The sequence below is a fragment of the Haliaeetus leucocephalus genome, unplaced genomic scaffold (assembly GCF_000737465.1).
Source record: "Haliaeetus leucocephalus isolate CR32 unplaced genomic scaffold, Haliaeetus_leucocephalus-4.0 Scaffold473, whole genome shotgun sequence".
Lineage (NCBI taxonomy): Eukaryota > Metazoa > Chordata > Aves > Accipitriformes > Accipitridae > Haliaeetus > Haliaeetus leucocephalus.
Genome location: NW_010972909.1, coordinates 8,149,027 through 8,175,616, shown reverse-complemented (window position 1 = coordinate 8,175,616; position 26,590 = coordinate 8,149,027). Strand labels below are relative to the sequence as shown.

General features: G+C 38.5%; 2 protein-coding genes across 3 annotated transcripts in view; one reads left to right on the top strand and one right to left on the bottom strand.

The window, feature by feature from the left end:
• The window catches only part of LRMP (lymphoid-restricted membrane protein), a 22,531-nt gene extending 13,170 nt beyond the window's left edge, over nucleotides 1-9,361 (top strand). The window contains exons 11-24 of the mRNA XM_010575422.1: nucleotides 205-287; nucleotides 427-499; nucleotides 1,315-1,369; nucleotides 1,456-1,483; nucleotides 2,043-2,183; nucleotides 2,636-2,770; nucleotides 3,600-3,747; nucleotides 4,649-4,692; nucleotides 5,344-5,421; nucleotides 5,524-5,588; nucleotides 5,998-6,099; nucleotides 6,272-6,376; nucleotides 7,482-7,730; nucleotides 8,992-9,361. Of these exons, the coding sequence (XP_010573724.1) occupies nucleotides 205-287; nucleotides 427-499; nucleotides 1,315-1,369; nucleotides 1,456-1,483; nucleotides 2,043-2,183; nucleotides 2,636-2,770; nucleotides 3,600-3,747; nucleotides 4,649-4,692; nucleotides 5,344-5,421; nucleotides 5,524-5,588; nucleotides 5,998-6,099; nucleotides 6,272-6,376; nucleotides 7,482-7,725 (1,301 nt within the window). The 3' untranslated portion in view covers nucleotides 7,726-7,730; nucleotides 8,992-9,361. The remainder of the gene's footprint in view (nucleotides 1-204; nucleotides 288-426; nucleotides 500-1,314; nucleotides 1,370-1,455; nucleotides 1,484-2,042; nucleotides 2,184-2,635; nucleotides 2,771-3,599; nucleotides 3,748-4,648; nucleotides 4,693-5,343; nucleotides 5,422-5,523; nucleotides 5,589-5,997; nucleotides 6,100-6,271; nucleotides 6,377-7,481; nucleotides 7,731-8,991) is intronic.
• CASC1 (cancer susceptibility candidate 1) lies at nucleotides 7,905-26,590 on the bottom strand. Of its 2 annotated transcripts, XM_010575424.1 has the most exons (13): nucleotides 26,485-26,590; nucleotides 25,157-25,258; nucleotides 22,195-22,332; nucleotides 20,122-20,268; nucleotides 18,881-18,984; nucleotides 17,140-17,419; nucleotides 15,249-15,351; nucleotides 12,780-12,946; nucleotides 11,663-11,807; nucleotides 10,636-10,850; nucleotides 9,771-9,938; nucleotides 9,420-9,533; nucleotides 7,905-8,461 (listed from the first exon to the last, which is right to left on the bottom strand). In XM_010575424.1, exons 1-13 carry the CDS (start codon nucleotides 26,503-26,505, stop codon nucleotides 8,192-8,194), a joined length of 1,974 nt encoding a protein of 657 aa, XP_010573726.1. In that variant the 5' UTR covers nucleotides 26,506-26,590; the 3' UTR covers nucleotides 7,905-8,191. The 2 variants fall into 2 exon arrangements, with proteins under 2 accessions (XP_010573726.1, XP_010573727.1); XM_010575425.1 differs by lacking the exon at nucleotides 18,881-18,984 and having other exon boundaries at nucleotides 17,140-17,292.

Here is a 26,590-nt window from a genome sequence, read left to right as displayed (position 1 = left end):
TTTCCAAGCCAAATATAATTATCATCACACTTCTTCTTTTATGTCTTTATAGTGTTCTTTGTGGCTGCCTCTCCTTCTTAATGCCCTCTCCCGGCATTTGCTGCAATTTCTTTTAGCCCTGTTGGTCCATGGCTAGTATGCTGGGTGTTGCAGTCTTGTTTTGGTTTTGTCATTACATTTGGTTTTAGGAATGTTTTTCCCCAGGAGCAGATCTGACCAAGAAGGAATTCTGCCCTGTAATGGAAGAACACAAAACCGCGTTTCGAAGTGTTTTAAAGCAAGATCTGGTAAGAGTCCTAGTGACAGGGAAACATAGAACTGGTTTGCCTGAGCAGTGACAAAGAAAAATACTGCCGGAGGGGCCAGGCCCCTCCAGTGGTGTTGTGGCTGCTCCCTTGCTGTAACTATTCTCTGATATGCCTTTAGGAGGTGGACCAGGAAAAGAAAAGTAATAAAGAGCAGAGTGAGGAAGCACCAGCCGTGGTTCCCAGTAGGAAAGGTAAGAGGTTTTTTGCTGAACATGTCTGTGTCACTCACTGGAGGACATGCCTTGGTCATCTGTGTCAAGGGCTGCGTAAAGATGTGCAGAGAGCTGCCTGCCCCACGCCGATTATTATGAGGGAGTTTTGTTTTAAGGAATAGTAGCTGCAGTTAGAGATCAAAATGGATTAACAGTGGAGAGAAGGAAAACATTATCGTGCAAAACCTGCTTCTCTGATTTCTACAGATACTGATTTAACCAGCTCCATCTTCCTTTAGACAGGAGGGAAAATTTCTTAGACGTTGCAAAGGAGTTGGAATATTTGAAACAGTTCTGGCGTGCCTGCCCTCCCCACATATTTGTAAAGCAGCATCCTTTGTACTAGCTAGAGTTTGGGGTAATATGATATAGATAAGCAGGGTGATGTTTCTACTGAACTGTGCTTAGATGTCACTGCTCTTCTAATCACCTCACCTTTTGCCTTTGGAGTTCTCTAAAAGCTAGTGATGTAGTAAGGCCTGTAACATCCTGAACCTACAGGCTGGGGACTTAAACCAAAACCTATATTTAATCATTCCTGTACTAATTAAATGCCAGCTGAAGCCAACTAAACAACTAACTCTTGGGGCTTTGTACAAATGACAGTGCTGTGCTGTCTTACTGACGCTAACCCTAATGTACTCTGAGGTACACAAATTGGTTTTAGTGGCAAGAGCTTAACACTGGACATCTTTAACAGTGGTTTCTGCTGGAGCTTAAAAGACTTTCACAGGCTGTTTTGGGGGAGCTGTGTTTTTACTTTTATCTGAGAACTTTTTTTCCTCTCTTCTCAGGGAGTTCACCTGCTGCAGGTGGCATTAAAGCAGATAAAACAAAGCAAAATGAGCTGTAAGTGTTTTGACTTTCAGTGATCACCTGCAGGTATGAATTTAAAGCTGCAGTCTGTTACATGATTGCTTTTTCTCATTCTACAGTGACTCTCCTAACGAGAAAGAAGTGGAGGTAAGTCTCAACTGCTTGTATTCTTAAGTTTCTCAGACAACAGGAAGATCTTGTCGATAAGCCCTGATTAATATCTCGTCCTATATAAAACAGTGGTGCTGAGTAGCTTAAAGTGGATGTATTTCTATAAATTGGCTTCTTAAATCTGTCTTTCCAAGCCCAATAGAAAATTTGGAAGGGATGGGTAAAGGTGGAAATCTGTAAAACTGAACAAAAGATTTCTCGCTACTGAAACATTTGTTTGCAAGCTTGAAGGAGCTTAGCTGTGACCTCCTCCCAGGCAGAATGTGCTTATTTAAGACAGTTTTGTCAAAAGACACAGATGGCACTCTGTGTGCTGCCAGGATATCACCTATTCTGCCTGCAAATTATTTTCCCCATCACTACAGATGGGAAGATGGGCTTTGTGGAAGTGGGCCATGTTTGCTTTCTTTTCTGTATCTCTCCTGTAACTTTGTTCGTGGCATATAGTCCCAAATGTCATGTCAGTATCCAAATATACTTTAAAAGCTTCTGCATCACTTGGACTATTCTGAAATCTTTTCCTTTCCCACAACAGGCTGAATTTCTGCGGTTGTCTTTAGGTTTTAAATGTGACTTGTTTACCTTGGACAAGAGAGTGAGGCTTGAAGAAAGGTCCCGAGACTTGGCTGAAGAAAATTTGAAAAAGGAGATTACAAATGCTTTAAAGATGTTAGAGGTTAGTATTGGCCAAGGCTGGTAGGGTGGATGGGATGAATGGTTGTGAAAGTGTCTGTCTTAATATGGCTTTTTTTTTTTTTTGGATTTGTGTGTGTGTAATATGTTATAAGCAAATCTGAACGAAGTTCTTAAGTGATGCGCTCGAAATATGAGAGACTTTGCATTTGAGGGGTAGCCTTCATCTGAGTGTACTGTGTGCTCAGGCAGTGGGGAAATTTTCTATTGCACACGTGCTGGGCAAGAACCCCTGTCTTCAGCTGATTTTATGCTAGGTAAACTGAAGTCTCTGCCCACTGGAGGTCTGTATCCGAGTTACACTGACCAAGGATGTTGGCTGCTTATCTTGTGACTGTGTGGGCCTGAACATAATTCCTCACTGTCATCAGTTGGGTTCACCCTCTTTTCTCTACTAAAAGCTCACACTGTTTTTCTTATCAATATGCCTCTTAGGCTTTAGTTCCTTTGTGTGAAGAAGATAACCAAGCGCAGGAGATTATTAAGAAGTTGCAGAAAAGCTTGCAGTTCCTTAGCCAGTATGCAGCCCGAGTTGCCAGTAGAGCGGAGATGTTGGGGGCTATTAATCAGGTAACTGTTTCCATGTAAATGTATTTTGTACAAAGTTAAAAGCTTCTAGATGTAAAAGGGATAGCAGTATCTGTTTGCTAGGCTGCTGATTCCAGAATTAGATTTGAGAATCTCATGTATGTAATGCAGACTGACCAGTACAGCTTAGTCCTGGCTTTCTCTTCTCAGATCACTGTTTGTATTGTTGTAAGGAATGCCAGGCACTGAGAGCAGCTACGTTGCGCTAGCATTGTGCAAAAACACACAACAGAAATATGGTCCTGATTTAAAACAAAATGCAAACAAACAAAAATCAAAATAAGAATTTGCAGCAGAGGGATCTATACAGTAGAAAGCACAAGAATGCAGTGTGGTAACAGTAGTCTTGATGCTCTAATGGTATTTCTGTGGCTTATGGAAAGGGCAGCTAATAAGCTAGATCTATGGAAATTTACAAAGACCTGCTCAAATGTTATGTGTAATTGTGTATAATGCCAAAGAACAGCATGAAAATATGACTTGGCAATACCAGCAAATGCGTGGTGGCAGCTGAGACTGTAGATCAGAGAAAGATGAGGAGGAGTTGTAAGGGCTTGGAAAATGAAGACCAATTTATCTGGGGATAAGAGTAATCACTGGAGAAATGACACCTGTGTAACTTGGGCATGTGTTGGGAGATGGGCTGTAGTGAAACTTTGAAAGGGTGGACGAAAGTGAGAGGATGTTGCATCATAGTGCTACAAAATGAGAGTAGATGGCTAAGGGCGGTGGGAAATCTTAAACTCTAAACATGATGCAGTTCCTCAAATAGCCACTTCTTGTCCTACTGCTGTTGCACTTGCTCTGCTAGGAAAGCCGTGTCAGCAAGGCTGTGGAAGTAATGATTCAACATGTAGAAAACCTGAAGCGCATGTACGCGAAAGAACATGCAGAACTTGAGGAGCTGAAACAGGTCCTGCTCCAGAATGAGAGATCTTTTAATACTCTTGGAGATCGAGGTAACTAAGAAAAGCTGCTTCGCCTTTCCTCTTTCTAGCACCTGCCAGATAGACCCTTATCTAGTTGAAGCTTAACATGTTAGGTGGAGGGGTTATATTACTGTTGTATTTCCTTTCCTAAAAATAGAGGAAAAATAGCAACTTACAAACAGTATTAGAAACAACTCTCAGAAATTGGACTTGTATGTAAACTGTCATGAATCTCAGGGTGGGGAGCAACACTGAAAGTATGCAGTAATGTTCTGGCTTTTAGAAAAGTGCATTGCATGTGGTGGTGATAATCTTATTCCCTGTGAGCAGTAAATTTGGGTGCTCACTCACACTGGAGCATTGCCAGTAGCTATTTCTAGGTAGCTGAGCTTTGATCTCTACAGATGCTTCCTGCTCTTTTCTAAATACAAATTACAGACTCTGTAAGTGCAGGTGCTCTGAATTTCCCCCTTCAAGCAGATGATACAGTGGTCACGTTTTCAGATGGCACTGTGCACTTGTGGCTTTGCCAGAGAAGTATTAAATTCCTCTGAAAAATAGAGCATGTACTTTTAAAAGCAGAAAGGTCAGTCTTACACACCAGGAAAATCCTCACAGGAGCCTTCTGAATCACAGGCCATTCCTTCCTGACTGTAAAGGATTGTCCTGTAATAGGACACTGCCTCAATATTAGAAGAATACATTTAATGATAGCAACAGAAATTGATGCTTGTAGAGCATGTATAATGTGTGAATATTATGAACTTATCTAATGAAATAGGAAGTTTTTTCCTGAAATCTCATTTCTGCTTTCCAAGAGTACTCTGATACACTCTTTGCTTAAACAGACACTGCAAAAAGTCAGACCTTTAGTTGCAAATAAAGCTCACGGCATTCCTGTAAGCCTTTCTGATGTTTGATCTCTTCACAGATGAATCTACAAATAAAAAGCTACCAAATTCTTTTAACTTTAAGGTAATGGCCCTTACAGCCTAACATGAAACTTCAAGTGTGTTTTTGTGTGTTCTGTGTTTTTCTTTGCTTTGTCATTTGCTGGTGCTCTGCTACATGCTTGACTCAGTGGTTTTCTGTCTCAAATATGGGCTGATGTCATCAAATATGAGGATATGTTCAATCACTCCTGCCCCCCCCCCAACCCAAGGGAACTGCATGTAGTCCCACTTAGAAAATGACATTTCACAGAAGCTGAAATGGCTGTGCTGTCATGCAGTGGTTAAGAAATATTGTTCGCATGTTGTTCTCTCATTGGGGTTAGAGAAAAAGGATTTAGCATGGAAAGATAAAAAAAAAAATAGGTGGGAGCAACTGACTGTAGGAATTCCTGTGAGCACCATTAGGGGGGTTTAGACACATTCAGTTTTGGTATTTTGCTGGAAGCTGGGTAGCCAGCCTCGCTTCAGGTGCTTGGGGGGGGGAGCAGTTAATGTGGGAAAAATACTGCTTTATTCAAGAATATGATTTGATTCTTTTCTGTGTGTTACTTCAAGCTAAGTATCAACATCTTTTTTTTTTTATACAGTTTGTATAAAAACAGATGGTATTTTATGTGATCAGTGAGTAATCCAGTCATTCCTTGATAGTCAGTAATGCCTCTTATTTGTATAGCCATCATCATCCCTACGAAGAGTTAGCATTGCAACATTGCCTAGGAGTGCTGGAAGTGCAGGTATTGGGTTGCCGCTGGTAAGTAAGGGCTCCCAGATGGTGAGGTGCTTTACCTTCTCAAAACTGGCTGGGCTGAAGCATGAAAATGCCAATGCAGTAAGTGTGTCACTTCTTCTCTAGGCCCAACTCCATGAACTTGATGGAGATGAACGGACTGATAAATTCAACAGGAGATCAAGCAGTTGGTAAAGTTACTTGGCCTTGTCTTTGAATACGGTTAAATTTTCAACTCAAACTGTGTCTGTATTAAGCAGCTTATGGAGCATCTTGAGGCATAATAACATTTAGGCTGCATCTTTCATGTTAATTTTACATGCTTCAATAGGTAAATGAGCCTTCGTGACTAAATGTTACAGCTTTTTTTTTTTAATTACCCTGACTGTTTTGCATTAGAACTAGAATATGAAAACTAGGCAGCTGGCATTGATGGATTTGGTTTAAAAAAAAAAAACCACACCTTTAATTTCAGGCAACTAATTTTGAAACTTAATTGTCTAAGGCCTACTCAAGCAAGTAGGCTGCTGTTGAATTTCTAATTTCCTGCTATATATCTGATGGGGAAATTAAGACAAATATTTTTTTAAAATATGACAGGGGGCGACTAGGAGCAAAGCAAAATGAGAAGCGTCCTTCACTACAGCGGTTCATTAGCACGTATTCCTGGGCAGAGTATGAAGACGAACATTCTGAAACAAAGTAAGTTTAACAGCAACCTCCTTCAAGGTGTGTGTGCAGGTTGGTTGGTTTATTTTTAATGAACTCTCAACTGTCCACTGCCTGATCAGGGCTATAAAGTCAAGCTACTGTGAGCTCTGTCAAATTGAATGCTTGATGGAAAAGCTTTGGAATTGTTGATGTTTGCTTACAGAAATGAGCCATCAGAATCACCTGCTGAAGTACAAGAACCACCATCCAGGAAGGAAAGCGTCTCTGAAAAAGGAAAACATTCGTCAAAATGGAACCTAGAGTCAGTGTAAGTTTTCTCACATCATTGTGAAGTAAAGCAATGTTTGGGTCGTGGACATGGGAAGAGGAAGCAAAGCTGTAGCTTTGGTTTGGTTGTTAATGCCCATTTCTTAAACAAAGCAACTGGGAATGAGTGATCTCGGGTGCCAGAGACTTGCCCCTGGGGATTCATTACCCATCCTAAATGGTGAGGTAAAGAGAAGCCTCATGCTATGATCCCACCTCGTTTGGTTGCTCTGTGACAGCTGCTATAGCTAGGCTACTAGGTCATGCTAGCATGTACTCTTGTAAAAATGATCAAGGATTTGAGGCCTGTGCAAAACTTACTAGCAGCTTTGGTACACACTGAGGTGCAAGTAGTTATCAAGCCTAACTCTAGATTATTGCAGCTAATTTCTCTGAATATCTTAAATCAAGAGAGTGCTGTCCTAAACAAGTATCCCCTGGAAGCCTCTCCCTTACAGGAAAGGAGGTCTGCTGTCTCTGCAGAGAAACTGTTTATTGCATATGAATATACAATGCTAAGCCTCCCCTGTGAGTGTTCCTGATCAAGGGGAGACAAGACAATTATGCTAGTGGGTAAAAGTGAGAAGACAGCAAGAACAAATATGATTTTTTTTCTATTGTTTGATAAAGGATGGAGATACCCAATGTCATGAGAGGTCTAGGATTTGGATAACCTGTGAGGGTATGACTTCTCCCTAACCTTATGGAAGGCACCAAAGCCCTAGAAAACAAAAGCCCTACACTTTCAATGCTTTCTACAAACAAGATTTCTTGACTATCTGCAAGGCAGCTTTGTGAATCCTCTTCAGAAACTGTGTGTGGTACAGAGAGCATGGGTGGACTTACAAGTTGGGTCAGTCACCTAAATAGCTTAGCAAGAACTTGCTTACTGAAGTCTGCATTTTAAACCCAGAACATAAACTACCACTGTACACAGCTCTCATACAGTAACAACCTTGTCACTTTTGGTAGTGAAGGATCTGTATGTTTGTTTGTGGGGTCTGGTTTGCTTTAGGGTTTTTTGGGGTGAGGGACTGGGGTGGGAAGATAGCTTCCAAGTTTTGAAGAAAAACTGAACTACTCTTATGACTTACTGTTCTGTGCAGGTGCAATTTAATATCATCGTGGGTATCCCATTTCAAGACTTCCTTTTCCAATGCTAACAAAACTCTCTGGGTTTCCGTTTCCATCCTGGTACTGCTTGCTGCTCTTACAAGCTTCATCACTGGGCTGTCTCTTCAAAGACCAGCAGACGCAGCACCTGTAGGGACTGGGGACTCCTGGACTTCACTACAGCAACTGTTGTGGCCATATACAGGACTTCAACACAACGGACCACCCCCAGTATAACAAAGGTTCTGACTTTTGTAGTTATACTTCCAAGTTCTGGATGACAGTATGAGAAGCTGGGATAGTATATTTAAGGTTATATGTTTGGGTTTGTTTTGTTGGGTTGTGGGTATTTTTTGGGAGATGGTTTATTTTTGTTTTGGTTTTGTTTTTTTTAAAGCATGACTTGAAGCTTTTTTTTTCTTCCTGTTCTGACAAAAGTCATCTTTACAAGTACATAAAAGTGTCTCAGTTCTGTTCAGGTTTACAATAAAACAGTAATTTTGAACATAGCTAACAATAAATATGACTAAGTGGTCTAGCCACAAGAGGATAAAGAACTTGTTTTGCTTTAACAGAAATAAAATGTTTGCATTTTAGTCACTGAAGCTATTCCAGTGATTTGAATAGAAAAGGATTCGAGACTTGAAATGTAACTTTATTGAAATCTTTTGATAATAAAGTTTTAAAGGAAAGCATGCAGTATTTAAGAGTATGTTAAAACTCTTGTAGCAAGGAGTAGCTGATATACAACATCAATAAACAGGAAGTTAGCTGTTTCTACTTTATCAATTGCTTCTTTGCTGGCAAAGTCCTTAAGCATATGGTAGAGTGTGGAGTGAAATTCAGAATCTTCTTCTAGCTCCTCTGAAAAAGCTTCACTGGTTTCAGTGATCTTGAGCTTTTGTGCTTTCTGACCATTAAACATATAAAGAGACCAGTCTTTGACAGAATCTGCTTTAAGATGCTCACTTACCTGTTGCAGAAAAAAATGTGCTGTAAGATGAAGCCCATGACTGAAAGAGTGTAAGTTCTAGTATGAAATTCTAAATTCTAGTATGCTCATGAGTCTAATACAGAAACAAAACTAAGGCCCTGCTTTGAACCCTTAAAAGAATATTAGTTCTCTGTGCCTAAGAGACTATGTACCAGGTACTGTATCAACACCAAAGTCTTCCATCTAGTTTGCCTCTGTAAAATGCAAGGTTTGGCCACTCCAGCTGCTGCTCCTGACTCCTGTGGAAAGAGTAGCTAGGTGGAATAGGCATAATTTGTTTTAGTTCTTGCTCCTGGGATTAAGTATTAGGCTAAATATTTGTATGTAGCATGCATTTAACTCAAGAGAGTGGGAGAGCTGCTCAAGACTTCAACAGTATGGTATGTTCTGTATCTACAACCACAGCTGGGAGTATTTTTCCGTCTGTCTGGGAGAAGTTTAACCACATGTGTTTTAGTTCACAGATGGAAACAAATCAACACTTAAGTTGCTTATTCCCTCCTTTACACTATGGAACAAATGAAACCCACTATGGACAAGAAGAAATTTCCAGATATTAAATATAAAACTGGCATATCAGACTGCTATTCGGAGGAACCCTACAGTAGGACACTTCATGAAAATCAGCATCCAGCTATATCATCCCAGCTTTGGCTAAAGCCTCAAGAGCTGACCTATCAGTTATACATCCTAGCACATTAGCAAGCGTCTTTGAGATGTGTCTCCTATTAGAGCTCTCACAAATGCATGAGCTGTGAAGCAGTGGAGAAGCAGGCTCTGAAGTTTTACTGACACACACTGAAAGCTGCCGCGTAGGCAGGGGTTGAAGACAATGTTTGAGATGAACATAACTTATACAAGTTGATTGCTTCTGTCCCTTTAACTAACTGATAGAGCTGTATGCTGGTTTTCTCAAGTTTAGTCTAAATTCACAGACCTTGAACACTACTTGCTCTTGACCTGCTTCTAGATTCCACTTGCTCCAGGCAAAAGCAAAAGCAGATGCAACCAGTGCCATCTGTTGATAGGCCCTAACTTCTGCTATGGGAGCCTGTAATGCAAAAGTACAAGTTAGTTAGAAAAATATATATATCATTCAGTCTAATGCCCCGTGTTATACAAATGTAAGAAAAAAAGCTTGCTTTAACTAGAATCCCCTGGCTAAGCTGGCAGAACACTTGCATACTTGCCCCTTGAGTCTGCACAACAGGTCTTCATACAAGATGCTACCTAAGTGAAAAATAGGTGGAAAAAAAAACCCAGGAAAACCATTTACTCTTGCACTTACCTTCTTGTTCACAGAGACATACTTGTGAGAATATGCTCCTGGGAAAATATTCACACCGGCTTTTTTCAAAACTGCTCTTAGGTCAACTGGACTTAGCCATTTTCCTGTGACATAGGAAAGGACATCCTTCTCTTCCACCACTACTGAAGACAACATACACTGATTACCCTGTTGTACAAACCAGTGAAAGCAACTTACTGGTCATGAAAGCTAATTTCTGCTTCAGGTGTTAAGTCTTAGTATCTTTGCTATTCTGGATATTGCATACATTATCTACCACTCTGGGCTGTAAACTTTCATTCACATATCTTGAAGAAAGCCACTTTTCTGTAGGATTTCAGAAATGACACCTGGTCTACTGGCCCATGCTTATACTGACTCTTTGAAAATCATGTCTGTTACTGAACTGATTTATACAGCAATGAGCATATGGATGACCATGCATAACAAACCTTTTGAAAGAACAAGCAGCACTAGTAGTTAGTAGATTGCTTGAAATGCTTTTGTTTCTCTTGGTATAGGTGGGAGGAGAGAGGAACAATTCTTAAGTCTCTAGCTGGTGAAACAGTCTTGAATTCAGCAAGGTAGTAGTATCAATATCAAAGCACTTACTGGAACTTTGCAGAACAACCACACAGATGCTTTCTTCTGACCAGTTCACAGAAAATAACTGAAATTAAATCACCGGTACTGTTCCTTACAGGGCTTGGAAAGGAAGAGATCCTCCCTCATTTTCACCAGTGCAGAATGAAATTCAAATTGCTCTTGTGGAAGCACCCCAAGTTCTTAATGAAGGACATTGTAATAATTCTGTATTTTTTAAAAACATCTGACAATGTTTTATAAAAAAAATTATTTACAGTACCTTGATTTGTATCTGAATCGTTGCAAAGACTGTAGTAACTATAAGTAGTGCTTCATCCGTGCCTGTAGGTTGCAATTCCCATGCCTGATATGGCATGTTGAGATGAGCATCCTGGAGAAGTGCTATTGTATAAAAGGCACGCATCTCAAAGGTGATACTCTGGGCTTGTCTTTCATATGTTATGTTGCTGATGCCATCAGTTCTCCACTGTTGGCCTTTACAAAAGGGATGCAAAAATACAAAGATGTATATGTATGTAAAGCTTCTGCTTGTGATATGTGCTAGGGAAGAATTAGTTAGCAAAGGCATCCTAGATTAACAAATATTCACAGTTAAGATAAAATATCAGGCACAAAATAAAGAGAATTCATTTAAGGGCAAAACTTCCCAATTTTAATTGTCTTTTTAAGTACAAGATTGGGCTAATTTTGACAGGAAAGCTTCTCCTTAATCTCAAAAGAAACACAAATACTAATGTCACTGTCATTTCTCACCTGCTATATAGCAGTCCACGAGCTCATTTTCAAGAGTAACTTCAACTATCAAACTGTTTGTTTACATTCATTAAAGAGAGCAGAACCTATTAAAAGTCAGACGTTTGTTGTATTTATCTAATAACTAGAATACCACATTTGTTTTTTAACATTTAATTTTTATATTTTGACTTAATACTAACTAATACATGTAGTTAGGAGCTAATTTGGCTCAAAGTGGGCTTTCTATGGCTTCACCCTAGCAAAACTTGATTTGTGGTATACAGTTGTACTACTGCCCACTAAATGGTGTGTATTTTTTCCATTCATATTAAAAAGCTACAGTAAAAAGCCTCAACAAGCAGTCCATTATTAGATATGATGCAGAAGCAAAACAGAACCAAAACAACCCAACCCCAAATGAATGAAGCCCCCAAATTATTTCTGGGCTGTGAATTGGCTGTTATCTTTACAGCTGGATTCTGGAAACAGTCAAACTCAGATATTAATTCCATTATTCAAACTTAAGACATAAATTTATTTTAAGTTTGTACCTGCAGGATCCCATCGGGCTATCACAGGATCCTCAAAATACATCACATTGTCAGAAAGCCTAAGGGTTATCTGTATTGGTGAATATGTGGCATCTTCAGCCTCTTCTGGGGGATAGGGGTATGCCTGCAATCCAACATCGAGTACCTTTGGCAAGATGGAAAAAGGACAGATAACATTTTTATTAGTAAAGGCAGTAGTCTACTTGTTTTATCTTCAAGTCCACCTAACCGCTTGCAGAGTTTTCTAACACACCACTCACTCACTCAAAATTTATTAGTATTAATGGTCTGCTAATATTGCACATTTCCAACTACACTGTTGAAGACAGTATAGAAGGGTGACTACCAACAGGCCTTTGAACCCTTCATGTGCTGCCAATGGCACCCTTAAGGCAGTGCCACGCAGTAGGCACAGTCATTTTTTAACAGATCCACAGTCCAAAAAAAACCCCAAGAGCAGCTGAGAGGCAAAAGTAGATATAATTCCACTTTGCCCACACAGTATCAAAGGGAATGAAAGATGTCACACATGACTGGTAATCCAGGTCTGTGTGCTCGCCTGGGAATGAAGATCCCATGCCTCTGAATCTGCCCCCAATCCTGCTTTCTTAGTTTGTATGGGAATTTCACTTACTAAAGGTTTTCAGCTTCACAGTAAAAACTGTGATGTAGGTTAGCGATACATCAGGCTCCACAACTGGAAAAAATAGAACACTTTGGCTATAGTCTTCAAATATCTTGCAGAGCCTGGAACTGAATCGGCAGCAATTTTGTTACCATCCTTCCTTAAGTGTACCTTTCACATATGAAAAACTAAGAACTCTCTTTGCTTTTACTTTGGCCAAGAGCATTTTCCAGCACAATGATCTGTGCTAGCCATGCTAATGAGCACTGACTGAGCACACACCTCTTTAAGTGCAGGCTGATCTGTACCCTCCAGCTGCTCTGAAAATGAGCCAAGTGTAATTGAAAAATTATTTGAAAACTTGGTCCTTTAGTTTGCTGCTCAAGAAATCAGGCACACTGCATACACACAGTGGTGACACACCTCAGGAACAGCTCTTCAAGGATCACAGGGAAGAAGACTGCACACGGTGTGATCTCTTTCCACACTTACCTCCACCATACTCCAGTCCTTGATTTGTTTGACCTGAGGTGGAAGCTGCAGTGCATCGATATGGTACACACCACCCACTGGTACAAACTGTTGCAAATCAACAATGTTTTCATCAGTTATTGCTTCTTCTTTTTCATTCATCTCTTCCTGTGTCAGTGGATGCTGAACTAAAAAATAACCAAACAACATGAGTTAACTTGGTGCTTAAACTAAGACACTGAAAATTCCCACTTCCATTATTTTTCACTTTTGCACAAAAAGCCCACATGCTTGAAGTAGTTTACACTCTGCAGCATTTCAGCACCATCTACTGGTGTTCCCCAAATCTTTTTACAATTAATGTGGGGAAAGACAGACAGCTGGACAATGAAAAACACTTCTTGTTTTGGTACTGAGCTTTTTAACAGATTAATCTCTACTCTAACTTTGTAGTCAATTCAAAATGCTTTATACAGGAATAAGGTTTTACTAACAAAATGAGTCACATCATTAATCACAGAAGAATTTCACAAGTATTCAATACAGTAGATTCAGGACAGGTTTAGTAAGATTGTATTGGTATGAAAAGAAGTGAGGCAAATAAAAATATATAAGGCACCTACAGGTCATGGGCTGAAGGTGAAAGACAGATGATATTTATGAAGAGCAAGAAGAGGGATTTAATATGAAACAAAATTTTCAGATAACAAAGATGATTTTTTTTTTTTCCCCAAAATGTATGGATTACATATATGCATTAATTTAAGTTTTAATTAATTGGAAAATGTTATTAGAAGGCATCAGTGCCATGGACAAAAATGTCTAGAAATATTTTCTTTAAAAAACACCAAACAAGCCCACACAAAACATTGTACCGGATGTTACAGAAGGAGGATGGAAGCTACTGTTGACAGGGATCAAGAAAAAGTGTTCAACACTGTAAAAACAGTTACTGTAAGTGCTATGAAATTTGCTTTTAGAGTGAGATAATATCAAAAAATGACAAATATCTGTATAAACTGTCTTCAAGCTTTTTAAAAAACAAATGAAAATGATGCTAATTTTATAATGTCAGATTTTGTTGCATTATGCATAGGTTTTATTGTACTGTATTCACATGAGAACATAATGTCCTTTTGCAGTTATTTCGAGCAAAAAATTTACAGGAAGTAAAAACCATTTTACTACCAGCCACAGTCATAGCTTGCACTTTAACTGGCTTTTTAAAATAATAATACAAAAATATTGAAGTGTCTTCTAACCAAAATTATTCATTCTCCCAAGCTAAATTCACTTCTTAACACTGGTACAATATGTTAAATCCAGAGAACTGCAGTAGTTCTCACTCTTCTCCTTGCTGCATTCCTGGTTTTTTCCTCTTGTCTACCCAGCTGCCTGTTTTCACTGAATTTATGGTAACTGAGTACCCTTTCAAACTCTGTTCTGAAAAGTGGTTGAATGGGTTTGCCAAACATTAGCATGCCAGCAAAAGCATAGTATCATAAGCCTTCTCTCCTTATTAAAGGAGATAAACAAGCTTGAAGACATTCAGGTATAATTAGTACACTTCTGGGCACACACATTTCACCTAATACTATGGTAAGGATTTTCAAAGCCTTACCAAAATAAAATAGCAAATTCCTCCAAATGAAGTCCTTTATATTCTCTTGAAAACCACCTTGTTTGGGTGGTCTTTAGGGTCTAGTCTCACAACTGATGTTTGGACTGTGCTCAACAGAAAGTGTTGTGGGCTGGAGTTTGGTTTTGGTTTTTTTTGGTTTTGGTTTGGGTTTTTTTGGTTTGTTTGTTGTTTTGTTTGGTTTTGGTTTTTTTACAACAAGGAAAAGGCTGTACAGTTCAACTAAACTATGCTGAATAGTTTGCAGTTGTTTTATTTAAGACAGTACTACAAGAAAACTCAGTCTCATTAAACCAAAGGACACTGAAGAAGTTTGTAACTTAACTTATGTAGGACAAAGAGTTTTACTTCCTAGAATTAGGCCCTCTTTTAGCAAAGCGTATCAGCACGTATCTCACTTTAAGCACACATTTAAGTAATACTCAGTAATACCTACACTACCTGAGTGCCTACCATTACATGCAGTTGAATCACTTTTTTTCCTGAGGAAGTCAATCTCACCAGACAGCCTGGCAGAGTCATAAAGATTGTGTGTCTCACCCACAAACATACATAAACATATGCATAATAATACACAAATATACATAAACATAATAAACTTGTACATAAACAGAAATAATAAATAAATTAAGTGTGGGGACAAAATCCATTTTCCTATCTGTCCTATTTTCTCCCTGCATTTAACAATCATTAATAGAAATGTCAACAAAACTCAAGTGTTATCAAAACATCAATATATTTATAAACTTTGTTCCATGCACAGAGATCTATATCACAATGTTTCCATATATAAAATAAAAGATTTAAAATAAGTACTTTTATAATGCTGCACATAAAACCTAACCAAATACCTTGTGATGGTATGTCCAAGATTTCTGATTTCTTCTCAATTTCCTCCTCTGTCTCATTTATATCAGCTATGCTATTGCTGTTTTCTTTGAATGAGACAGCACTCTATATAAAAAGCAAAAGACATTTTTTCATTAGTCAGACAGACACAATAAAGAAGAGGGTATCGCCTCCTTCACAGAGGCCCAAGGAGAAAGAGTACAGTCCCACTCCTCCAGCAAAATTTGCACCAATCTTGTTACAGGGTCAAGGTTTTAAGAGAAATCATTTCTACCTAGCTAGCAAAAATAGTTTTGTTTAAAGGTTCTCTCCAAATTTGGAACCAGATATATAGAGATAAACAAAAAACAGTTACTTCATTTCCACAGCAAATCCCATCTCGAGCTCCCCAAGTACCATACAAGCACTTAACCTTTTCAGCAGTGTGTGCACTCAAAAATTATGTTTATGCTGACTTTACAGCTAGAAGAGTGACACAAAGAAAACTAAAGCCAATGTTGAATCTAAAGCCATGCTGAAACTCTGCCAGAACCCCCACTTGCAGTCTTAGCCTGTGCCTTGCCCATTATATTTATTCACTTTCTCACACTGTTTTCTATTTTCAAAACATTAGCCTAGATTTCCAGCCAAATTTCCAACCCAGATACAAATTCATCCCTGTCATAGCAGACTCCTCTGGAAGCACAGCAGTAGACAAATGGCAGATCAGTGTATGAGCCATCTATTAGGAGGCACAGGCACCTCCTGTGCCCTGTGCTGTGCCTGCCAGTGCATGGGAAGAAGCGCACATCTCCTGAAACAGGACAGAAGGTGAGCTGAAAGAGGTGTTTAAGCACATAAACGTGGGGGAACTCAAGGCAGAGCCAGACAGGAGGAGGGACTGCAGTAGCTGAGAGAAATGGAGTCTTCAGAGGGAACAGGAAAATTCACAAAACTGGACTGAGAGGAAGAGAATAAGACCTGGAAAAGTGAAGGCATGAAATGAGGAGCTTGAAGAAAGTCTGAAAAATGTAGGTGAAAACTGCCAAAAGACAAGATTTGTCATGCAAAAAAAGAAAAAAGGAACCAAGAAAAATGGCATTTCAGGCACTGATTCACTACAAGCCATCAGGGACTGAAAAGGAAAAAGGCCAAGACTGTTGCTCCAAACATATTAAGAAGACATAAAACATGATGGTTTACAGTTATTTGTGCAGCAATTTTAGATAAGAGAACCTGAGTCATTTATCTGCAGGTCACAGATGATACCAAAAGTGAAAAACCCAAACCCAGTAAGAAGAATACAAAACCAACCAACCATCACAACCCCCAAAGCCAACATACTCCATCGAGAAGTGTTGATGAAGGGAATCCAGCAAACAGACGCAGTATTGGAAAAGCCATCTAGTGGCAAAGGCTTCAGCACACAGACAGGGAGCAACGACGTAACTGCACAACCAAGACCTGCTGAACTGAATCCTATTCTGCATGCTGAAAATTTTCCTAATATTGGATTCCTACAGTGATTTTATGGGGCTGTCAGTTTCTCAGAAGCAGAACATACGTCACAGATTTATGGAAATATCTTACAACAATGGCACCTAACATTCCTCACGGCTTGATCCTACTCTTAAACTGCCAACCAAATGCCAACTCACACATGCCAACTGCCCAGCAACTACCACATCCTGTCCAAATGTCCCTTTCGACCTTCTGTACAACGATCTTTGGTCATCCATCTTTCCACTCCCTTGAGAAGATCTATGACACAGTATTAACACGAGTTGCCTTTTTCTATAAAACGTTTAAGAACCTGGCTCTCAGACACAGGACACATTAAGAAGCTCTTACACTGTGACTAGGCCTCGAGTAACGGCAGCATTGTAGAACACCCTTTTGTGACATTTTAACTACCTTTCTCCCATCAGAACACATTTCTTCTCCAGTGGGCATGCTGGGCTCTTCTCTGGCTTTCTTTTCCTCTTCTTCTGGTTCTTCTACATTGTCTTTTGAATGCTGAGTTAACTCTTTGCTATCTAAGACTTCCAATCTCGGCACACTCTGACACTGCAGCCAAAGTGGAGATACGTGGTCGTAATAAGTATGCAATATACGAACAGCAACACTGCTCATAGCCAGTGACTTTGGAAGATCAAACCCATGCTGTGCATCACAAAACATGTGATTTTTTAACCTGTAAATAACAGTTTAAAAAAAAAAATCCCTAGTAAGATTGGCAGCACACACTTTTATGTTTCTTCATAAGTATTCAAATTGATGTTCTACACTAAAAGTCACCTAAATTCTCTTTTGTTGCATGGCACAGTCTAAGAAATAGAGTGGGATGTCACGACACCCTTCCTGTCTTGTAGTGACAGCTGTCTGTAAGCCCCTCCAGAAAAGCTGTAACTGCATTAAGGAGATCAGGAGCTGCAAAAATAACGGTCCTGATAGGATGACAGTGAGGCAGAATCAGACAGCAGCTCTTCTACATAGTACATTCCTGGTAAAACTGACTAATTTAATGAGCAAATCCTACACAAGTGAAGTCACCAGCTGTCTGTGTTACATCAGTCTCAGCATCTTCCACAAGCCCAAAGAGATACACAGATGTAAAAGTAATTTTGATTATCAACAGTATTACATAGCCACGGATCCTTGTGACAGTGTAGGAAACAGGCTAAGAGCAGGCACAGAAGGCCAACTTGCATCAAATCAAGTATCTAACCTGTGAACTTGGATTCTTTCATCAGATATGGAAGTTCGTTGCTCATTACAATTCCTGCCTAACCAAAGCCAGAACAATTCAAATAATACCTATTTTCAGGTAAGATCAGCTAGTCACAAGTTCTAAAAATCTTCTAGTAAAGCAAAACTTATTTTTTAATTCTTCGTTGAAAATTTTAAGTGCATCTCTAAGCTGACCAAAAGGCTTTAACACTAACCCAAACAGGCTCTTCCTGCAGGTCAGTCTGACAATGCTCAGCACCTAGCCTTCTAGTTATCTTAGCAAAGGCTACAGCAACAGGTCCTTAGTCAAGGCAAAGTCCTTTTACAAATTTACTCCTCGTATTTGTGGATTGGGAGTAGGAAGTCCACTCAAAAATCTTGTTTTGAAAATATATATCAGTTAAACAGTAATCTAATTAAAAAAAAAATAATAATCTTAGATTCAGAACCCACTATGGAGGTTATTCGCATCCCAGGCTCTATAATCTTTTCTCTAACAGAGAACTGAGCACAAAGCATTATGCACCACTTTGCAAGCAACTGTTAACAGCTTAGAAACTATTTAATGCATCAGCAAGAAACATTACTTCCAGAGGAATTTCAATTCTCTGCATCAGTTTTATTGTTTTCCTTTAAAAATTGTTCTGGCAGTAACAGGGTTCTACTGTAGCATTTTAAGAAACAAATTTTATATATATTTATATGTACATACATATATAAACCACTCCTGTTTCTTTAATAAAACTCTGATGTAACCAGTACCTTCCTTAGCAACAGGTTGGTATGAAATCTATCACCTGGGAGTCTGTAGAATGAATGCTATTCAACATGAAAAAGATTATGAGAAACTGGTTCGTGGTGTTTACTCGACTTGGGTAGAAAAGGCCAGGCCTCATTTCAGATTAAGAATTTCAGTATGCTGTACCTTACTTTCTTCTTCAGATTGGCCCAAATGCAGAAAGTAACATTTTTGTCCTTTATGACTGCCTGCATATTTCCCGTTTCAGAATCTTCATACATATTAGCTGTCTACAAACAAAAAAGCTGGTTGAATCATGTTTTCTTATTATTTATATCACTTTGGTTTACTTACACTTACACTTGAAAAAATAATTGAAAGACACATAGGAATAAAAATACACCAGACCAAGCTCAGGTATCTTATATTTATGTACTAGAACATGACAGTTATAAACTCCAATCTGTTAAAATTTGAACTCTGTTCTTTTGCTTCCTCTGACTTCATCAATTCTGTCAAATACGGGATCTCACATCATCCCCTTCAATGGTACTGCCTATATCTCCCTTAATCTTTTGCCCTCAAAAATACTTCTCAGGACAAGTTTGTTGTTTTTTTTTTTTAAAAAAAAAAAAAAAGGACTTACTGAGCAATAAAGCACTCCTGTCCCACAGTCACTGCACAGATTATTTTATAATTTTGTCAATATAAAACTTGTGAAATGATAATTACATTAGGAGTTTAATTCTAAATTCAGTAAAGACAATCAAGAACTTAACATTTCTTACTTTGCAGAGCGTTTTGACTGTGAACATACTAGTTCACTATTTCTTTTACTCCTTTTCCTTGTTTCCTCTAGCAATACTTTTGCTAAACATACTTACATATATGATTAACATACTTAAAATCAGAAGCAAGATCACCATCTATACATGCAACCCAGAAAACTGATTCCCACGTACATTTTCATTTTCTTGTTTAAATACTCTTTACTCTTCCCAAGATCCTAGTTTAAAAATATTTTAGTCATATGCACTTGTATTAATGTGTACAAGCTAACCTTATGATCTGCTTTTCACATTTGCAATTTTTTGTAAAGTCAACTAGCTTTAATTAAATCACTGAGACAAAATAGGAAACAAATTTCATACAGCGCCCCTTGTTTTCAACATCTCCAAACCTCACAAAATTTCACAGTAATTTAATTTTAAATGTCTTAATGATGGGAATTTCCACTGTAAAGCTTAGATTTTCAGGGGTTTTGAAGAATTACAAGTCTGGTATCTGCTATACACATGATTTGGAAACTCAAATACTAATCTCTGTGACAATTTAAGAACAAACAAAACCAGCCATCACAAGACACTTGTAGCTAACCTTATGTGCACTGCGCATATTACAGTTTCAAAGTAGTAAATGTTACTTACTTTAAGCAGGTGTTCTGTTGCTCCATTGTACTTCTGATGAAGCAGATTCTGCAATTCTAGAATAGATTCCTGGTACTGGACTGTTTCTTTTTCTGTTATCTCACTTGGTGGTGTGTCCAATAAAAGAAACTGCAACTTCTCAATTAACTAGAAGACATTATATATGGGAAAAGTATCTTTGTTTTGACACCATCCTTAAATACTGTGTGTTCTGTCACAAAAAGAGGCAAACTGGCTTCCTTTGTACCCAAACATGTCTTGGTCACAGATATAATCTTTTTCTATACTATCTCTAGAAATTGTGCTAAGCCACCGACAGACAGTCAGCCATGCAAAGTGCTGGAAATCCCAGGGTCAATTCTGCCTTCCTTCATTCCTCTATTCCAATTCCTTCATTCCTTAGCCTGTGGGCTGTGAAATCTTAGCTTGTGAAACGGATCATTTATTGAACCAGATTGGTCATATGAAGAAACCTTTCGGTCAAAAATCAGTTTTAATGAAAAACTTACAGCTTTATTTTGGAACCATTATTTTCTATAGTAATAATCTCAACTATGAAATCTTAAAAATAATTTAAAAAACAATAGAAAGACATACAGCAATTACATTTTAATCCTCAAAACAATCCTTAGCATGAAGTTTGGAACTCCGTTGTAACATTGTTTTCTTCCACTACATGCTAGTATCTTAACATCTAAATGCTTTTATAGAACTAAAAAATTCCTAGCTGGCCAAAGTGACCTGCAGCACTGAGATGAACGGAGGATCAGACTGTGTTTTATACCTCCCTTCTAGACTTGCCAGGTTCTTCTTCCTCCTAGCCTGTGGAATTGCTGTGCAACTGCTCACTAAAGGTGTGGCAAAGCAGCAGCAGAATTGTTGACTACTACAGTCTTTTTTATATTGCACCTTTAACGTGGTCTACCTCGACAGTGAGGTGGTGGTCCCTGTCAACCTCTGAACTGCTGATCTACATGATCTCACAGTTCAGAGGGTTTAGCAGTTTATGCTAAAAACATGTAGAACAGGAAAGAAATGCTCAAGTGTTTTAGACCAAGAGAAGACAGACAATCTTTTTGACATCAACTTGCACTTCCAGTGGGGGCGAAACAAAAATGCCTATCTTCTAGTATCACATAATACTCTATTTAGCCTACAGTGCAAGGCAGTATACTTTTACAGGACCTGATGTAGCTGTAACTGCTTCAGTGTTGGATGGGAAACGTATAGCAGGGAGGAGGAAGCGTGTTTGTGGGAAAGACATAACAGCAGGGAGAAGAGTGGCGAGAACGAATGGAAGTGGGCAATTGCCAGGCTTTTTGCTTGGGTTGCAGTGTAGAAGAGAAAGGGAGGAGCTATCTGTTGAAATTCTTGGAAAGGACTAGCACACTCCCCGCTGGCTCAGAAAAAGGCAGTATGCGGAAGGTGAAAATTGCTGCACCCAGCAAGCATTGCAAGACAGGAAACGTGACACTCAGAACCAAACCAGCCCAATGAAATTTGTATTACACATGTGACTTTCACCCCCAATTTCTGGAAGACCCCATTTAACTTTCTGAAAACACTGTAAGTTAGCATAAATGAAAATAAAATCCTAAATTTACAGAGCAGCCACAAACTGCTTAAAATTGCTTCACAAGCCATCAATGGTTGGTGGATTGCATTTTGGGAACTCCTGCTCTTAACATAACACTTCACTGGCAATAAGTGTTACCCAATAAGGCTGCTGTCCACTGAAGCACCTACACATGACATGAGCTTATATGTTCAGGCTCAAGACTGTTTAAAAGGTACACAGCAGGTAAGATGGATGTTGGAATAATAAAGCTCAGCATAGAAACATTACATACAAATCCCTTAAATGCACTGCATATTTAAAGTCAACAGTCAACTTCTTTAGAGTTAACAATAAATCTGTAATTAAAACAATGTAAAAACTGAAGAAAAACTTCTGGGTTTGGAAGGTTATAGCCAATTTCAGTCATGTGGCTGAAAAAAAAAAGGAAGGGGGAGGAGGCTGTTGAGGATATGTTCTGTTAAGCTTAAACTGAAAAATACCATTTTAACACTTACATTTAGCACCTGTTCCCCCTTCTCCATCACAAGTTGAACATCCTCATTTTGATCATCACGCCATAAGCTCATGAAAGTATTTATTTCCTGCAGTACAGTTGGGTCAGGACTTCCATCACAACTGAGGTAATGCTCCCACTACAGAAAATGTTCAAAGAAAAGTAGATACAGCATGTGGTGCAAATGACTATCATTATTACAAGAAAAAAGGAGGATTCTGAAAGACAAATATATTATAGTGATACATTCATACCTGCATCTAAACAGGACTGTAACACCACCTGGCTTATCATTATGTCAGAAAAAAATGGTTTACTTTGATATTATTGTGCTAAGATACTTCTGCCCACCTAACATTTGCTGTTCATACTTACTCACTTACCAGTGGTTTCTGTTCTGCTAGGCAGAGCTCGCATGTCTACAAAAGCAATGAATTCAGTACCTGCCACAAATGAGGGGCTGAAAGAATAAATGACTGAGAACATAAATGAGGAACTGGTGCAGGTGGAAGAGGCAGATGGTTCTCAAACCAGATACTGCCAACAAAACTGAAAATTCCTATGCTGGCAATAAAGCTGCTTAAGAGCCTTCTACTCCAACACGTTTATTCCTCCTTTCTCTGCCTCTGCTGCTACAGAAACCTCTGGTAGGAATATGAAACCCTAGATTATTTTTTTTAAATAATTTTATATTCAAATCAATTACCAGTCATTCTGATGGGGTGAGGCGGGGGGAAATCAGTGACAGGCTAAACCCACTTAACTCTACACGAGCCTAACATTGGCTCATGGGATCAATTTATCACCTATAACGTAATTTTTTTCATCCATATAGTAAGATATTAAGGAAACACTGCCTCTCTGTTTACTGTGAAGATTAATAACACAATGTTACTGAAGATTGCATTACAATGTAAAATGGGTATTTTAAAGCAAAAGTGCTTGTATAATTGCATTTGCAACCACCTCCATAACCACTTCCACAGACTTCAAAAAAAGCAGTAATAGGTGAGTGCTCAGTGCACTGGAAATCCTGTATAAAAGATTGATCAGTCTTCAGTAATTAAAACATCTGATTTCTTTTTTTTACACATCTTTGCACTTAAAAGAGTGCTTCAGTTTCATCTTCAGGAAAACACATCCTTAAAAATAACAGCACTTGTTCTTTGAGAAAAAGGATAAATTCATGATAATTTGTAAATGTATCTGTTAATCTGAACTGAAATTGTTCAGAAATGGATGTGGAAACTCAGCATTTGGTATTATATATTTCTTTTGCCCTAAATATTCTTAACAACAGACTCATACAAACTCTGGCATTTCCCATAATCTACCAGTATTTTACATAAAGATTTATTTTTAAAGTAATAGTTCTATTTTGCCATTACTTTTCAAAATGAAAAAAATCTTGTTTCTCCTTCCAAGAAATACTCTTCAGAAACACCCATAAACACCAACTTTCCCCTTTCAAATCGACCAACAGATTCTCTTGTTTACAAGGATAATAAGGTTAGAGCTTGCCAGTAACTGAAAAAGGTAATAAAAATCATCCAAAGGTGTCAAGACCTAATTGTGAAGTTATCATGCTGCACCCTTGTGGCAACGACGGCTACGGGCACACCGGGCAGAGCGTAACCAGCAAGCCCAGGACTGTTCCCTCTGCAGGGCTCCTGAGGCCACCCCTGCAGCGCTGCACCCAGCTTTGCAGTACAGGAGAAAGAGGGGCAAACTGGAGGGTCCAGATGAGGGACATTAAGATGGTTAGGGTACTGGAGAAAAAAGACACACGAGGAAAGGCTGAGCTTTGTTAGCCTGGAGAGGACTAACATATGCATCTGCCAGTACCTAGAGAGGAGTCACAGAGAACGCAGAGGCAAACCTTCCTCAGAGGCGTACAGGAATGATGCGTACTGATAATTAGGCAATGGTCACAAGCTGTAACAAGGGAAATGCCAATTGCATTTAAAGAAAAGTTCTTACAAGAGTGGTAAAGCAGTCAAAAAGGTTGCTCAGACATACTGTAGTATCCCCATCCTTAGAAATTTTCAAAACCCAACTGACCACCTTGATCTAACTTCACAGTTTGCCCTGCTTTGTGCAGGAGGCTGAACTACGTGAATTTCAGCAGTCCCTTCTAACGTGATTTATCCTATGAGTCTAAATTTGTTCTGCAGAGGCTTTACAAAGGATTAAGCAATATACAAGACAAAAAGAAAATCCTTGTGTCCACAAGTCTATTTAAGCTTACCTGGAACCAAACCGACCAAATCTCATATCAGACTGTTACCACATGATGTTTCTACAAGCTGGATTCACAAGAGTGAAATGTTCTACTAGTGTACTTCCATACCTTGCTATTTAAAATTTAACTTTACAGGTATATAGTACTATTGGGTGATGATTCAGCCACCCATGTGTGTCACCCTAAACTGCAGACATTAACTCTTAGCTGCATTTTCATGTATTTCCAGCCCTGATATCTGACCTAGATTTGTGCCATGTCCTTCAAAGTTTTGGCCAAGTCTTTCCAAATTATGACCTGTGATATCCAGGCACCTGTGGAACAAATGTTGTCAACTGTCTCAAATTCTACAAAAATATTTTAAGCCCTGGTAGAGCTCTTTTGTGGAATGCTTAAAAGTAGAATGAATTAAACAAATAAAAAAGGAAGGACAAGTACCAGAAGATCTGAAACTACAATTCCTCTTGACTGCTGCAGTAAGCTGTGGGGCCCTAATACTTTGATCACCCAGACAGGCTCCTCTTTGCCCATGTTTCATTTCTGTGTACACCGAAGTATAGAAGACAGAAGAGAGTGAGCATGGCAAGTTACTACCTTGAGATGGAACTTGAAAGAAGTTCAGAAAATGGACGCTCCTGGATCCTGTAATGGAGACATAGCCTAACATCTCTTCATTGTTGAACCTCTACGACACTGGGCAGATTTTGGAAAGAAAGCTTACCTTTCCATACGCTCTATAATCTGTTTTCCACTGCTGTGCAGACAAAAACTTCTGTTCCAGTGAATGAAGTTCTGCTAGTTCAGACTCCCTTCGTTCTTGATCCTGTTAAAATATATATATATATCTATCTCAAACAGAGTAGTTAAATACTTGGTTTACTTCTTACAATTATTTTATATCAAAGAAAAAAATTTGGGATATTTGAATGAGTTATCACTTAAATCCAAGCACTGATAACTTGTGTTTTTATGAAACACTTAATTGAGAAGACTGCAGTAGTTTGCAATATGTTATTGTCATCACATTAGCTGCTGCGCCATATGATAAACATAATGTGTCATATGATTGTTAACCTCTCACTTGAATGGTTTCCATATCATCATCCTGGAACTAGCTCTAATGAGAGCTGCTAAAAAATGTAAGCATATGTTGGAAAAATGTGTGCAAGATTATTCTATTTTTTTCCTTATAATTTCTATTATTTTAAATTACTTTTCTCCGTAGGGGAAAAAAAATCATCTGTGAGGGACAAGAGGCACAGGCAAGAGTGATTTTTTCAGGGGGAGGAGGAAAAGGAAAAAATATTTTTTTGTTGTAAATGGTTTTTTTGAAAACACAAAAATATTTAGATGTTACCAATCAGTTTTTGTTCTGAATTCCAGTCTTCTCAGAAAAATAAATATATATTCTAATACACACACAGACATATATACATATACACACACACAAATCAATATATCTGCCCTAACATGTAACCATTTAGAGAATTTATACCAAAATTTTCTTGCCACAGCTGTGCCAAATGTAATTATGGGGAACACAAAAAATATATCTAATTGAAAGTATAGTGGAAATGAAAAAAAAAAAAAAAAAGATGTATTTATTCAAACTGGAGCATATATTTTGCAAAAGTTAATGTATTTAACCACAGAATCTCTATGTATCAAAACCAGGCAAGACTATGTCGTTTCAGGGAATTTTTCTGAATCAAAGCAACACTAAGCGAAACATTTGCTTAATGAAAGAATACTATAGAAAAAAAATTGAGCAGCATTTCCCTTGACTGTGCATGCATTATGTTTTATTACTAATCCAGCTCACTACCTTCTCAATTTGTGGGATTTTAAATGAGTACCTTTCAGTGGCTTGGCCAGATTTTTCATGATTAATTTTAATCTAGTGATGCTAGAAAATTTCGTCTATATTGTTCCCAACACTAAGGATATAAGGAAATTAATTTCTATTCTCATACTAAATTACTAATGTTTTATAGACCTTGTCAAAAGTTTAGAAATAGGATTAGATTTTTTCAGTAAGTACAAACTAACTTTTGCCTCAAGCTTTTCCATCTGTTCTTGTTCAATTCTCTCCTTTTCAAGTCTTGCTGCTTCTTCTTGTTGAGCTTGAAATTGGGCTTCCTCTGAAGATTGGGAA

Coding starts and splice junctions, on each gene's coding strand:
- CASC1 (XM_010575424.1), bottom strand. CDS start 26,505: ATGGAAAAGCTTGAGGCAAAA. Junction 22,333..25,156: donor ATTATAGAGCGTATGGAAAG/GTAAGCTTTCTT, acceptor CATTTTCTGTAG/TGGGAGCATTACCTCAGTTG. Junction 8,462..9,419: donor AAGAGCAAGTAGTGTTCAAG/GTCTGTGAATTT, acceptor TTTCTGCAACAG/GTAAGTGAGCATCTTAAAGC.